The sequence below is a fragment of the Cotesia typhae genome, unplaced genomic scaffold, assembly GCF_013202065.1.
Source record: "Cotesia typhae breed Kobodo isofemale line unplaced genomic scaffold, CoteBio_Ctyphae contig_22, whole genome shotgun sequence".
In the NCBI taxonomy this organism is placed as follows: Eukaryota; Metazoa; Arthropoda; class Insecta; order Hymenoptera; family Braconidae; genus Cotesia; species Cotesia typhae.
Window position 1 is genome coordinate 1,800,854 of NW_027423728.1, and position 15,058 is coordinate 1,815,911.

At 26.3% G+C, this 15,058-nt stretch overlaps 4 protein-coding genes across 6 annotated transcripts; 2 read left to right on the top strand and 2 right to left on the bottom strand.

Annotated features, from left to right (window-relative positions):
• The first annotated feature begins 696 nt into the window (after positions 1–696).
• Positions 697–2,924, top strand: LOC141524579 (RWD domain-containing protein 4). The gene is given in 5 exon segments (XM_074238588.1): positions 697–1,074; positions 1,167–1,276; positions 1,368–1,563; positions 2,609–2,627; positions 2,630–2,924. Coding segments are annotated over 5 exon segments (573 nt in total). The 5' UTR covers positions 697–969; the 3' UTR covers positions 2,773–2,924.
• LOC141524571 (RUS family member 1) lies at positions 2,691–5,612 on the bottom strand. 3 transcript variants are annotated; one of them, XM_074238571.1, is made up of 7 exons: positions 5,497–5,612; positions 4,620–4,777; positions 4,394–4,554; positions 3,989–4,297; positions 3,713–3,909; positions 3,181–3,621; positions 2,691–3,113 (listed from the first exon to the last, which is right to left on the bottom strand). In XM_074238571.1, the coding sequence occupies exons 1-7, from the start codon at positions 5,564–5,566 to the stop codon at positions 3,052–3,054; spliced, it is 1,398 nt and encodes a 465-aa protein (XP_074094672.1). In that variant the 5' UTR covers positions 5,567–5,612; the 3' UTR covers positions 2,691–3,051. The 3 variants fall into 3 exon arrangements, with proteins under 3 accessions (XP_074094672.1, XP_074094673.1, XP_074094671.1); XM_074238572.1 differs by having other exon boundaries at positions 3,713–3,901; positions 4,092–4,297; positions 4,620–4,801; positions 5,497–5,597; XM_074238570.1 differs by having other exon boundaries at positions 4,620–4,801; positions 5,497–5,595.
• A 1,848-nt stretch (positions 5,613–7,460) lies between these two features.
• Positions 7,461–13,042, bottom strand: LOC141524568 (prestin). The gene is given in 13 exon segments (XM_074238562.1): positions 7,461–8,082; positions 8,453–8,701; positions 9,058–9,227; positions 9,230–9,257; positions 9,345–9,507; positions 9,575–9,708; positions 10,356–10,460; positions 10,982–11,149; positions 11,210–11,394; positions 11,468–11,494; positions 11,497–11,739; positions 12,547–12,660; positions 12,735–13,042. Coding segments are annotated over 13 exon segments (2,034 nt in total). The 5' UTR covers positions 12,748–13,042; the 3' UTR covers positions 7,461–7,647.
• Positions 13,043–13,231: 189 nt separating this feature from the next.
• LOC141524580 (mpv17-like protein 2) lies at positions 13,232–14,967 on the top strand. Its single transcript, XM_074238589.1, has 2 exons — positions 13,232–13,770; positions 14,071–14,967. Exons 1-2 carry the CDS (start codon positions 13,612–13,614, stop codon positions 14,476–14,478), a joined length of 567 nt encoding a protein of 188 aa, XP_074094690.1. The 5' UTR covers positions 13,232–13,611; the 3' UTR covers positions 14,479–14,967.
• Positions 14,968–15,058: the final 91 nt, after the last annotated feature.

Genomic DNA, 15,058 nt, shown 5'->3' on the forward strand with positions numbered 1-15,058 from the left:
TAAATGGAAACTAATTTAAGAACTCTTGAAGAAGATCGAAATGAAAAATTTTTTTTTTGCATCTATATATTCATTTGTAACAATAATGATATTAACACAGGCATTTATATTTTTATGACACTGAAGTTGACAGACCCTCAAAATTATTTTATAGTTTTATAGCAAGGAAATTATATAGTAAAAAAAATTCCATATGTGAAAATAAAACAAAGTTTATTAGTGGAAATTTTTAGAAATATTTTTTAAATTATAATTTAATTTGTTTTAAAATTAAAAAAAATTGACACTGCCTTTAGTAATAATAGTGAAATTAGCCGACAGCTGTCAAAATTTAGAATTTTTTTAATAATTCAATTTTCGCAATTAAAACTTTTTTTTCAATTTCACATTAAGAAATTTATAAAAACTATTAGTGTAATTTTTTTTTTTAATTTTTATTATAATTTACTTAGTGAAAAAAAATTTCTAAAAATTGACAGCTGTCGGCTAACTTCAGTTTCATATATTTTTGGGTATTTTCGAGTATAAAAATAATTGAAAATTTTTAATTAATTTATTATTTGAATTGTCTAAGAGCTAGCTTTGGCAGCAATTTTCACTCTTTTCGTTATTTTGCTAGCGGTCTTGTGACTGTTTGACCGTCTGATGGCCGAAAGGATGTCAATCTCGGTGTTGGTCGTACTTCGTCACACTGCCATCTGTTTTTCATCTCAATGTCTGTTTTTTACATCACTATTTTATATGGACTTTAAAAAATGTGTAATTAAGAGATTTAATTATTAGAAATAATTTTGTCTTAAAAAAAAATTAATTAAACTGAAATATTTTTATTAAGTATATAATAAATTTTCTATAATCATTAGTTATAAATTTCTCAAACCAAATTTGCTCAAGTGAGGTTAACGATGATAAAAGGCATCTATTATTTAAAAACTGATTATTTATTATAAATAGAATTAAAATAATAAAATGTGTGACAGTGAATTGCAAGATGAAGAAAGAGAAGCATTATTATCGATTTATGAAGGAGATAAAGCTTTCAAACAGTTGAATTCTACAACATATCAATATAAGGTTTGTTTAATACATTCAATAAAGTCTTACATATAAAAAACTTGAATAATAGTATGAATAAATGATTTACATTGATTATTTTCATGTTTCAGTATGGAGAAGATAATGATTTTCGATCGTTTTTATTGGAGATCATTTGGCATGATAAATATCCTACAAAAAAACCGACAGTTAGCATGGACACTTTCTACAACAAACACATGTATTTTTCACAATTAACTTGAATCTTTTGACATAGTATTACTTGTCAATAATAATATTATTTGATAATAATATGAATTTTTTAATTTTAGACTTCAAAAAGTAAAAGATAAAATAATAGCCCATGTAGAAGCAGAAGCAGAACAGTGGCTTGGATATGGTATGACTTACACATTATTTCAATCAGTTCAAGAACATTTATCGGAATTAATAGAAGAACAACCCGATACAATTGCAGACATAAGTATCCAAACGAATAAATTGACTATCAGTACTGGTGATTCCAAGGTATGAGCTTACTTTCTGTACTAGATGTACTTGTTAAATTAGTCCACATCTGCTTTTTTTCTAATATTATTCCGATTTTTTTCGATTAACTCAATTCTTATGAAACATCAATATGAATTCAAATTATTTTTATCGTAAAAGTAATTACGTTTTTAAATGAAATTATTTATAATTTACTTTTAATTCCTGTTAAACGTTGAAAACTATTAGAAGGAAAAGTTATGTTAATATTAATAAAACTAACTGTCTCTTTAAAAATACAGTTTCAAAATTAATTCGCACAGACAAAAGTTTGTTCATTTAACAAAAATAAAATGGAATCAAATTTAAAATAAGATCAAGTAATGGTTTTCACAATGAACAATAGAAATTTATATGATGAAGTTGCTGAGGAAGTCGAAAGAAAGTTAACGATGCATCTAACATAAATCAAAACTAATTTTTAAATTAATTTACACAAAAACGTTCTTCTTTCTATACGACAAAAAAATTTAGATCTAATAATGTTAAAAAAATGAACAAAATAATGTCAACATCAATCTTTTAAAAATTTTCACTTTCCGCAAAGAGAATAGTAAAATAAAAAATTAATTCATCTCATAGTTTTTTGTAGTGATCGTAAAAAATAATTTTCTCGAATTTTCTATCCAAGCAGCTTATTTTTCAATTCAAGTTTTTATTTGTTAATACGATTATAATTTCATAGCCAAAGCACTCACATTTTTATTTGAAAAGTGATTATTTAATGTCATAATATTAGCTAGTAAAATTCATAATAATTAGACTATCACAATTATTTGTTGAAAGAAATCAAATAGCAATTTTATGAAAGCCTAAATAAAAATTTTTTCTTAATCGATTAATTTTAAATAAATTAAACCATAAAAAGTAAAAAAGATTGTCAGAATTGATTATTGTATGAACAATATGGATACCAAATTTTATCAAAATTTGAAAAAAATCGCAGATAAAAAATTATTTAGCGAAATGTTTTTTATTTGATATGGTACCATGATATAATATAATTTGATTGATATTTCACTAGGATGAAGCATCGAAAAAACCCAAAAAGAGCAGCTTACAAAATCACAGAAAAGACGTCGTTGGAACAAGGTCGATAGTAAAGGTGAAAAACCTCGAGGGTGGGACTGGGTCGATATTGTTAAACATTTATCGCAAACTGGAATGAAAACTGAGCAAGAAACCTGATAATTCAGTTTAATTTTTTTTCTTTTGTATAAAAAATGAACTATATTATGTATTGTTATGAAATGTTGAGAATTGACTACATACAAAATTCGATTTATAAGTAAATTATACAACTGTACCATAAATAAAAGACTCAGTACAATAAGAAATTACAGATCATGTAATTTATTTATTGATTACCGTTAAAAAAATAGAAATAATATTTAAGTTACAAAATATTGTAAATAAATAGATTTTTTTATTTATTTTAACTTCATAAAAAATTTGTACTGTATTTACTTAAGTATCCCATTCTCCTCTCCAATTGTTTACGGGTAAAAGATTTGAATCATCCAGCCATTCTAAAAATAGATTAATATTAAAAAATTAAGTATAGAAAAAGAATAATACCCTAAATAAGAGACTTACCACTTTTTTGAAGTAATTTATTCCAGTGGTTAAATTCTTCATCAATAATAGAATCCAATAAAATTGATGGTTCCAAAGTAAGTTGTCTTCTATCAACATTAAATACATTCGATTTAGATAAAGTATACAGTTTACTTAAAAAACTTCTACCCTGCGATTTTATTTCATCGATTACGTTTTCCTTTCTATTCAATTGTAAATTAATGAATTTTGCATAAATATATGCATTGAAGTAAGCCTCCAAGATATTGACAGAGAGAATATTTTTCCTTAGAACGACATAAATTATTTCCTTTCTAATATCTGGTATAATCAAGAATGGTTTTTTGCGAAAATGATTCATTAATTTTGTCAAATATTCAATATTATTAATTCTTGGATTTTTTATTACATCAGATAAAGAAATTCCTAATTTGATTGAGAAACCACTGTAATGTTTAGCTAAAAGCAAAAAAAAAAAAACATTTCAACGACATTATAATATAATTTTTTCAATCAACGTAACAAAATGTAACGTAAATAATTGTCTTACGTGAATTATGAAAGGGCAGTAAAGATTCTTGTTGATTAATTAATTTTGTATCATGAATAATACCATTATTAATGTAATTATGAAACAACAAAATTAATCTGTCTTCATTTAAAGAATTAAACGTCAGTACTTTAACAGCCGAATAATTCGCATAAATGTGAATAGTTACCAAAATTAGGTACATTTCAACTAAAAATCTGTAAATATAAAGATGAATATGCGTATTTTTGTGAAAATCGAATGACCTATAAATCATAATTTATATTAAATACTCACGCGTTTGGAATGTATGAGATTAAAAAAATACCAACAAAAGATCCAATAAGATTAATAAATGTTTCTTGACTTCCATCTTTGGCTGAAACATCACCTACATTACCTTTTAAGGCTTGGTGTTGTGTTAAAGCTGCTCTTGTTGCTCCACCAGCAACTCCAACAATTGACTTCATTGCAGTAGAAAGACATAGTAACATTGTAACAGACGACGAATGCATACTAGGCAGTGTAAGCTCAATCCCCATTGCTAAATCATTCAAAATATCAGCAGTGAGTCTCCATTTTTTACATTGAGCGTCTAATTCAATACTGTGAGATTAACGGGAAACCTTATAAAAATTTGAAATAAGGGTCTCTATGTTTCGTCTGAATCTTCTTAAATCAAAAATCGTGTCAAATAATTACCTTTTCCACCAAGTAAATATAATCCGTCCAATCATCCCAGTTCCATCTTTGAGAATCCAAGAAATAGCTGCAGCAGAAGCAGTTGCTGTTGATTCTCCTACCCCTACGCTTTGAAGAACTGAATGAGTAGTTAAAGCACCCAAAACCGTACTGGCGAATGCCTGACATTAAGAAAATAAACATTGTTACTAACAGGAATTCAAAAATTAATGTTGAGTTTTAGTACCTGAATGGTATCCCATATTTGATAAGGAATGTAATCAGGGTGTACGCTATCAGGAAATCCTTGTGGTAAGAATACTTTTTTCAAGAATGACTTTAAATTGAATAGACGGGTCTCATTATTGATAATTGCATTGTTTTTTTCCAATGCTAATTGTTGTTCTGAAATACATATGGTCGGTGATACTGCAACGTTATCAATTACACTTTGCTACTAATAATTTGCAGTGAAGTCATTTATTTACTAATTATCGCTAGAGTTATATACCTTATTTTACTTAATCCCAATTACTTTACGGTTTAGAGTAGTAAGTTCTACGTTCAAGCTTGAGCTAGATAAAATTTTTTCATTTATTTATATTTGTCAAGAGACAAGTTGAATTTTTTAAAAAATTCTATTACACGCTTTTGTATTTTAACTATTTCTTATATCAATTCAACAACAAATAAATTTTCTCTATTGTTACAATTATTTTTAATATTCTAATTGTATTACTTTTTTATTTTCCCTCAAATCAAATGTAATATGGTTAAGTGACTTTGTTATTAGCTGAATAGTTAGGTCTAACAAAAATGAATAAGTAGACACGGGGGAACCGAAGTTGAGATGTACTTGTATCAACTTTTCAATTTAGATTGATCTAGTGCGTTTAATCAAGTAATATTGTAAATTTTTTTTTGCATCTAAAAAATACATTTTGATCATTCTATTTAAATGTAAGAAAACAAATAAAAGATTTTTTTTTTTAAGATTTCGACATTTTTTAACAAGTCGACTTTTGAAAATTGTAGTAATATTTTTTAAAATAAAAAATGTAAGTAGATGCGAACTTAAACTATTTCCATATTTGATATAGTTATAAGTTAATAGAAATGCGTACCTGATTTAATAAAAATATTTTTCTTTTCATCATTTCCATAAATTTCATAAAATAAAATTTTACGAGCCATGGATATAATGTTGTTACAATGAGAAAAATGGACGCGAAATGCATTGGGTTTTGAAAAGTGGGAGTAAGAGAGCTGTATGATAAATAAGTGAAGTGGGGACGACCAAACTTTAATGTAATTTATATAACCTTCAATAATTTGTTTTCGTTTGCTTGATAAGATCCTAATATAAAATTGTCATGAGAATTATGGTGTAGTATATCGATACTGTCATTCTAATACATCGTTTCCCACAAAAATTGACATGCTGACTTTTTTGAAAAATAAAATCACAACAATATTATGCAAGTCATATTAAAAATTTAAAGATCAAATAGTTTAATAACTATTTTTAAATAAATGTTTTCATTCGTTGAATCCCATTTAGTCAATATTAAAAATGTAAAAATGAACTGTTTTTACCGTCTGCTGTAAAATTTTCTAAACTAGAAATTTGAATAGCGCGCGCCTTAATTTTAACCAATAAGGAATCAGGTCCCATTTTTTACGAGTTTCAACTATTGACTAACTTCACACTCTCATGTATTTTTATCGTAGAGATGTGAGATACGACGTATAGAATGGTATCGATATATTGAGACAAATTTATTCGTGATGTGATTGGTCGAATATATTATAAGCCAGTAAACTCTATTTTCAGGCGCGCGCAAATTCAATTCTAGTTACTACACATGAATAAGAGATGATATTTTGCAACTTGGTTAATTAAATAATGTAAAATGGAAAATAATCATGATAAAAGTGAATTAATAAAATAAACAAAAACAATGCGTGATAGTCATGCCTAAAATTATTCACATCGACGAGTTTTTAAGGTTACGCTGTAATGAATGTAGTGTCTGAAATTTTATTTTTCTAATTTAATGAATTTTTAAATGAACCATTATGAAGCTTCTTCGATAGCGGCAAAAATTGTAAAATACTTACATTTACTACAGCCTACCCTCAAAAACTGTATTTTTTCTATCAGTTGCAGATATGCAGATGTTTATGCATACTTTACTATTGTAAGTATTTTTTTGCAATGAAAAAGCATAGAAAATTAAAGTTCTTTTAATAAATTAGGCTACTTTATATAATTTTAATTTTTCTCTTTATCATAAAAATTTAGTCCTATCTAAAAGCATTGAGTGAGTTTACTGTCATTACTCATGAAGACTTTCTTGCGATTAAGAATTTTGTTTGTCTCAGAATACTGGTCTAAAGTTAGCAACCATGTACCTTTTGACAGAGGCACGGTAAGTTTGAAAAGATCGATGTTTTCTTTTATTGTGGTATGAAGGCCGACCGACTTTAACCACTATATTAATATTTATTTAAATTAAACCCTGACGAAACCAATTTTTTTCATTTTTAGGCGAGAGTAGAGCATACCTACGCTCGCGCTTAAGGCATGCAAAAATAATTTTACATGTTAAACACCTATAAGAGATAGTATTAAAATGATTTGGAGAATTAGAACATATTCAAAACGATAAAAATTCCAATCATTTATTTTTTAATCTTTAATCATTTTGTTCAATAAGAGAAAAAAATTATATCTTGATGCGAAAGTATTTGCATTCCATCTTCGATTATCCCTGATTAAAACAAGTATTGAAAAGAATTGGTTCTCTAGTCAATACAATTCTTTTTTCTTTGTCTCAATACTTTTTTTTTAATCAGGGATATCTCAAAAATTTTGGTTTATTACGTAGAATTTTATTAGAAAAAGAAAAAAAAAGGCCCCACGAAAAGAAAATTCAAATTTGGTTTAATTTTAAAACTTTCTTCTTGCAGGTAGAATTATAAATTTATCCAGTTTTATCTGAACTATATTTTGATTAAATTTAACTAAAATTATTTAGCAAAATTACAAACGTAAATTCAAATGTAGTTAAATACATGAAACAAGTCTCGTAGAGATTTGTATAGTCAACATTATTTTATTTTTATTTTATTTTCTACAAAATGTTTTACAGTCGAAAATATTTAAAATATATTTTTTCAGGTTTTTTAATTTTTTTCATTATTTTTTATAAAAAAATTATTAAAATTATGAAAGTATCAATTTATAAAATAGCATACATTTAAGTAACTTATTATATAGATGTAAATTCACTAAGAGCATAAGTTACTGCATCATGAATTGTCAAAAGAATTAGAAAGTTAGGTTTTTCGGATATATGTTTATCATACTCTAAAATACTGTCATAAATTGGGCCTGAACATCCGGTTATACATACTGAAATATCAATTGAATTAAATTCATTAGCAATATTATATAAAATAGCTACACCACTAGGATCAATATAACTTAATGAACTTAAATCGATCACTACAAATCGTAATTTTTCATTATTTCCATCATTTAGTTGCATCTCGAATTGATTCTTCGCTTTCTTAGATCTCAATTTCAATTCTTTCTGTGGATCAATGTTGACAAGTTTAAACAATTTTGATTTGAAATAATCTTTGTTAGCAAAATTCAATCCGCCACGATAATGGAATATTTTAATTCCAGGCAATGCAATAGACTGAAAAAATGATTTTTTTTATAAACAGCAGTGACATTCTAAAATAACATTATAAATTTTTTCCTTATCTGCATCCACCATTCAAATTCATATTTTAGTTAGAAAGAAAAAAATTTTATTTGATTTTTAAAGAAAAATACAAAATATGATAAATCATCTTAGTTGTTATAGTTTTTATTCAATAATTGAACATGTCGAATTTTTCGATACAGATATGGTAAAAGTATGTGTCACGGAAAAAATTAGGATATCCCAATCTCCTTATTTGTTACCTTAGCCTTCGGTTCGTACAGGCAATTTCAAATGTGAATTGGAATATCCTACTTTGCTCAATATCTATCATGAAAAAAAAAAAAAAATAAAAACTTACATCCTTGTATTTGCTTGTGTCTAAGTATAACTCGGTATTTGGAATGTGACCCAGTAAACATGAATAAGATTTAATACTTAAAAACAAAATTGTCAATATAGATGTAAGTAGTCCAATTAGAAGTCCCACATCAATCCCTACGATTATTACTATCAAAAAGGTCATAATCCAAACCATACCATCTAGTTTGCTGAGTTTCCAAAAACGAAGGAATTGTTTCATTTGTAATAACATTCCTTTTAATGAAACCTTAAAATAATGTTTATTTTTTATCTTCTTACAAGACAAATTAAAAAATTTTTTTCTAATTCCGAAAGTTCTAGTTTTCAGCAAAATTTTCGAAAATTACGTTTCCATTAGATACGCTAGTAGTAATCCCATGGAAGATCAGCACAAGACAGTATAATAATTTATCGTTTGTTTGGTATGAAATTTGGTAAAATTGTTGAATGAGTGTTGATGTTTTGTGCTTTTAGAAAACAATTTCGACCATTTCTATTAGAATGTTTGTTTGTTTGCATATACTTGGAATTTTTTTCTTTGCGTACCTAATGTTAACTATTTTCATCATAAATAGTGTTTTTTTATTTGTTATTAATACTTACAACAATAATCGATGCTAAAACTGATCTTGGTAAAGATTCAAAAAATGGTCCGATAAATAATAATATAACTAAAAGAATTGAACAAGATATTATACTAGCTATCTGAGTTTTCCCTCCAACAGTTTGTTGAATTAGTGATCTGCTTAAAGATGCAGATACGGGCATACATGAAAAAATGATCCAAAAATATTACTAATGCCCTAAAAAAATCATTTTTATTCGTTTTTTTTTAATATTTTCATTTGTTATCTTAAAAAATAAAATATTAATTATAATTGTTATATTACCATTGCAAAAAGCTCTTGATTGGAGTCAATCTCATAATGTAATTTTTGAGCAAATATTAATGCCATTGATAGAGTAACTGTATAAGATACCATAGTTATAGCTATACAATCTGTTGCAATATCTTCTATCAATTGGATAGTAGGTAACTCAGGCTTTGGAAGTCTGTAAGTGTATCAAATTTATCAGAAATTAAATGGATTTTGTTTTATAGAACAAATTAGTGACTTACCCCGTTGGAATATTACCAACTGTTTCAATAACATAATGTCCAGCTAAATCAAAATAGTTTGAGATGATGGTTCCAGAAATCACAGCAATTAGTTCAATGGGAAATGGCATATTGCATTTCTGCTTAAGCCATGGCTTGATAGATAGAATTAATATAGTGTAAATTCATATAAGTTCATTAAAGAATGATGCTGCATCATTTGCGATTCTGATAAAACTGAATAAGAATACTATTTTTAAGTGTGGAAAGAAATACATTCTTTGAAAGTGAAAAATCAGAAATATACAACTATCCTCAATCGAATTTTAGAAATTTTACTAATTAAAAAAATTGTTTTTGGTACAAGGCATTTTGTAGTTTTACGTTATTTTAGAACGATATTTTATTTGAAGAAAGTATCTTTCCAATTTTATAAATGCTATTCGTTGGACCAATATAATATATCATTTTACCGTTAAATATAAAAGTTATTTTGAAAAATTTTCAAAAAGAATATCTCTTACATGAATCATGCGTGATTACTTCTAATTATGTATAACGTGAATTACTACTCGTGAATACTACTCTACTAGTATGACATAAAAATTTTATTATGTATAAGCGTATGCGTGAAATAGGAAATATATATTGGCTTTCAGTCAAGTAAAATTGCTCAAGAAGTCGAATTTATGATTTCGCGATTATTTATAAGTGATGTTGCTTAATTATTTACTAAAAAGCTTTAATTTATAAATATCTTCATTTTATAATTAGTTATGATAAGTAAGTTGATTATAGTTACCTTGAAAAATTCATTATTAAGCACCATAATAATTATTGTCACAGTAGATACAGTAAGGGCTGCGAAATTGGGATATTTAAGTACATTGAATATATCTATAACAGTCTGAAAACAAAAATATGAAATATAATGATTTCTATCACGTTAGAAGAAATTAATCGTACGTAATTAACACGATTTATTTAGTTGTGATGCAAATATATTCAGGAATAATTAATATTGTAAGAAGTCTTTAAAAAAAAAATAAAGTAATTCATTTGATTTTAAAAATATTTTTTGTGGAATTTTGTAGAATGTATAGCGCTGATATATTTTATTATTTATTGCAAAAAGTCTTTTTACATAAAAACTTATTATAGGATTTAGAAAAAATATCGAAATGGTTTTATTTAGTGTCGCGAGGCCAAAAAAATAATTTTTTCAACACGAGTTAATGATATTAAAGATTTGAATTTTAATGGCTTTTTTCTTAATATAGAGAATAATTTCATAAAATTTTTAATCAATCAGCGGGAGTAATTTCGTAAAAATGATATTATTTGGCTGAATCATTAAAATATTGAATTTAAAATTTAGATGTCACATAAATAGTGTTTTACGAACGGTTAAATATGGAGTGTACTTACATATACCAATTTAAAATGGGTTATTTTGCGTTTTGGTAATTCTAGACCTAGAAGGTCTTTTACTTGAGATATTAAAACATAAATCGCTGCTCCAGTAGTGAAGCCGCTTACTAAACTCTCACTTAACAAAGAACTTATTATTCCTAACCGTAAAATGAACATAAGTAACTAAAAAATAAGAATTGTTATTTTTCAAGTCTCTACAAAGTTGTTTAATTTCCTAGTTACCTGTAATAGTCCTACAAAAAAAGTAACGGCTGTAGCTACTTGCATAGGTGAATACAACATAGGTAAGCTATCATTTAAGTCACGAGAAGAATCAAATAGTGTATTATTTGACACGGAAGAACTAATTGGAGTAGAATAAGTTGCAACAACTTTGCCAGTCATTAGACATACAATTGCAAAAGTACCTGAAAATAATTGAAAAATAGCTTTTGTAAAATCTCGAAAGATATTTTTGAATATAATTTAATTTGGACTAACCCATAGAAACATGTTTTGACGTTCCAAAAAGAAATAAATTAATACTGGAAAAAATGCCATATAGATACCGACTATGGGTGGAACATTTCCCAATAAAGCATACGCCATCCCTTGCGGTATGTGCATTATAGCTACCGTAATCCCAGAAATAATATCTGATAACATGTAATCTTGCCATTTATATTTCCGGAGCCAATAAAATACTGGCATCAAAGATCTCAAAGAGGTCTTTAAATTCTTATTTTTCACCGACATCAGTACATTTTTAGCAACTAAAAAGTAAAATTAATAAAACTCGATAAATTTAATGAAATTATAAAATGGTAAAAGCAGTAGTTTCTAAAAGGTACCGACGTGTAACGATGAGATACTAATACACAATAATTAAATCATATTATAAATAGATTAATTACTCAGAATAAATTCAAGATAATTGATTAGATAGGTAGATTTACCGTTTTTCGGCCATAAGAAATCGACCAATTAACTTAATCAAGATTTTTTTCTATTTTGTTCTTCACCTCGACAAATTCAAGAATCAATTTTGAAAGATTATGAAAAGTTAATTCAGTTTTTCAAGTTTTTAAGAAAAAATATTACAATATTCTATAAATTGATGTACAAAAATTTTCAATGCAAAACAAGAACATATGCATTTTTATATGTTTCAATTACGCAAGTAAATATAAGCATCAAACTTAAAAATTAAAAAAAAAAAAAATTGTCAAGTGAACAAAAATTAAATTACAATTTGTCTGATTAACTGTGGGACCACTCAAACCAATGTTTATCAGATGTAACGAGGATTTAATATCAAAACATTAAATTTAGCTGTCACTTCACAATTGTTTTAATTTTTTTTAACAAATAAATTATAGCAAAAAAAAATTATTAAAAAAATGGACTTGTATAAATTTTAGTAAATTAAAAGTGCAGTTTTTTAAAAATAATTTTTTAGAACAAATTTTTTTGTTGAAGAAAATTAAAAAATTGTCAAGTGACAGCTAACTTTAATGTCATTTAATGTAATCGAGTTACGAGTCGCCGGTAGCTGTATTACCATACAAAAGGATACGTACAAGATTTTTTAGATTTTTCGTAATAAAAATTTTCGTTGAATGTATCTTGATAGTAAACATGACGATCGACTTTCAATTTTAAAAGAACTTCTGGGTGTTTTTCTTCATGGTCCACTGGAATATTCAAAATAATTAGTGATAAGAGTCAAGTGAGTATATATATACGGTGCACAGTTCAAAAACATTACCTGGTATATCCATTCTAATAGTGTTATTTGTTATTGTAAAAATTAATTTTTATTAAATACTTTTCATAACCTAAAATAAATTTTTTTATTGTTACTATACCTACTAGCGTTTGAATAGATAAGTACTAGAAAATAATTTAATGGATAAATTCCAATTATTGATAATATTGCCCTATTATTGAAATCAATTAATCAAACAATGAATGTTTTTATTTTGATTAATAAAAATTAATCTGGTTTTTTTTTTCTTGAAATAAATCTTTAATATTTAAAAAAAGAGTGTGGCTATTGACATATTCCCGTGCTAACACAGGGAACGGGAGAAGTGGTCATTTTACTTATGTATTTTACAGGACACGCACGGGTAAATTACCAAGTCGTCCGAAATATGACCAATCCATGTCCCGTGCGTGTAAAACGTGTAAATGCTTCTCGCGCATTCACATGTTTATGTTAACTAAGCATCGTGACTGCTTTAAAAAATAACAACACAAATATAACAACTAATGAAAGAATTGGGTTTTGTAATACCAGAAAAGTAAATACGACCCTTGGGACGTGGTTCTTTAGGGGACGATAGCCAGTATAAAAATAGTAGTGAGAGAACAGCATGACATAGATTGTATTATGTATTGACTGACGGGCTTCTAATTGGAAACGATTTTAGTTTTAAACTTTATTTGTGTGATATAATACATAAGTACATGATGATTGGATTCTTAAAAATATGTTTTTTTTTCAATATAAAAATTTCATAACGGTCGTGGTTAATCATATTCTTCATTGTTTACAATTGAGATATGAGTCCCAACCTTTAATCTTTAATTAGTACTTATTAAGTATTATAGAAATTATTAAGTTTAAATTATTAAAAAAAATGAGTGTTGTCAGAACGTTGAGATTATTTGCTCTCCAAGCTAATTCTGTTAGGCAAATATTGTTTTCTCCAAAGTATTTGTTGTTTACAAATATTGGTATTTCTGTTTCATTATCTGCTGTGGGAGATACTTTAGAGCAACACTACGAAATTTTAAAGGTAAAGTATAAATATATTAATCGAATAGTACAATAGTTCGTTACAAAAAATGATACTGAAATGGAAAGACATCTGATAATTTTTAGAATTTTTTTAACAAAAAAATTATAGCAAGAAAATTGTATTTAAAAATTTCATCTTTAGAAGTTCTGAAAAATTATAAATGAGACTTTAATAAATAATTTTCTATGTCTAGTTTGTTTTTCAAGAAAAATCAAAAAATTGTCAAGTGTCTGCTAAGTTCAGCCTCATTTACAAAAAAACCATAATTCGTTGATAATGTTTTATTCTGTATTTTAGGGTGAATGGAATGAGTGGTGTCCAAAAAGAACTACAAACATGGCTATATCAGGAATGTCAATTGGAATTTTTTGTCATTATTGGTATCAAATATTAGATGCAAGACTCCCCGGAAAAACTATTGGAACTGTATTAAAAAAAGTTTTTGTTGACCAAATTATTTGTTCACCATTCTATATTGGAATATTTTTTGTTACACTTGCTTTATTAGAACAAAAAAATTGGTCTGAATTAAAAACTGAAGTTAAGGATAAAGCTCACAAATTATACTTAGCTGAATGGATCGTTTGGCCACCTGCTCAAATTATCAACTTCTATTTTTTACCTACAAGATTTCGAATTCTTTATGATAATACAATTTCGTTAGGTTATGATGTATATACTAGCAAGGTTAAACACAATCATTAAAAAACATATGCCGGCCGTTCTAATGAATCAGATGAATGTATATTAAATTGTAAACTATAATAAAAGTGGATTCAAAAGTTTTGAATAACACAATTTCTTCTGCGAGCAGAAGAAATAAGGGTTTACAAACATAGATGATTAATCAATGGCCTGTAAATATTTATAAATACATCCCCGCCTGAGCAATCGGTCTGTCGAGATTTAACGAGTTATTAAAGATAACGTTTCAGTTCAACTATATATCAAGTGCCTATAGTTTATAAAATTTATAAAAAGATTAACTAGAACGTTTGTATCATTTATCAGTACATTATTTTACTAACCTCTATATCTTTAGAAAACCTTTTCATTCTAAATTTTCATCCAAGCAATAGATAAATTAGTGACTATAACTTTAAATTTATAATATAACTTAACTTAATGTCTTTTTTGATTAATTTTATATTTCACTAGATAAAATCAGATCATGTTTATTTACAATTAGAAAAACTTTAAACCTGTGATATCACAATATACCATCATGTGTTTATATTTGTTAATGTATTATTGTAAATAATAAATTTTGTAAATTAATTGAGTA

Bases quoted from the DNA above. Each gene is read 5' to 3' on its own strand.
- LOC141524571 (XM_074238570.1), bottom strand. From the start codon at position 5,566: ATGGCTCGTAAAATTTTATTTTATGAAATTTATGGAAATGATGAAAAG. The intron at 4,802-5,496 runs GTACGCATTTCT...ATAACGTTGCAG, and splicing joins AAATATTTTTATTAAATCAG to TATCACCGACCATATGTATT. The intron at 3,910-3,988 runs GTGAGTATTTAA...TTATATTTACAG, and splicing joins ATCTCATACATTCCAAACGC to ATTTTTAGTTGAAATGTACC.
- LOC141524580 (XM_074238589.1), top strand. From the start codon at position 13,612: ATGAGTGTTGTCAGAACGTTGAGATTATTTGCTCTCCAAGCTAATTCT. The intron at 13,771-14,070 runs GTAAAGTATAAA...TCTGTATTTTAG, and splicing joins AACACTACGAAATTTTAAAG to GGTGAATGGAATGAGTGGTG.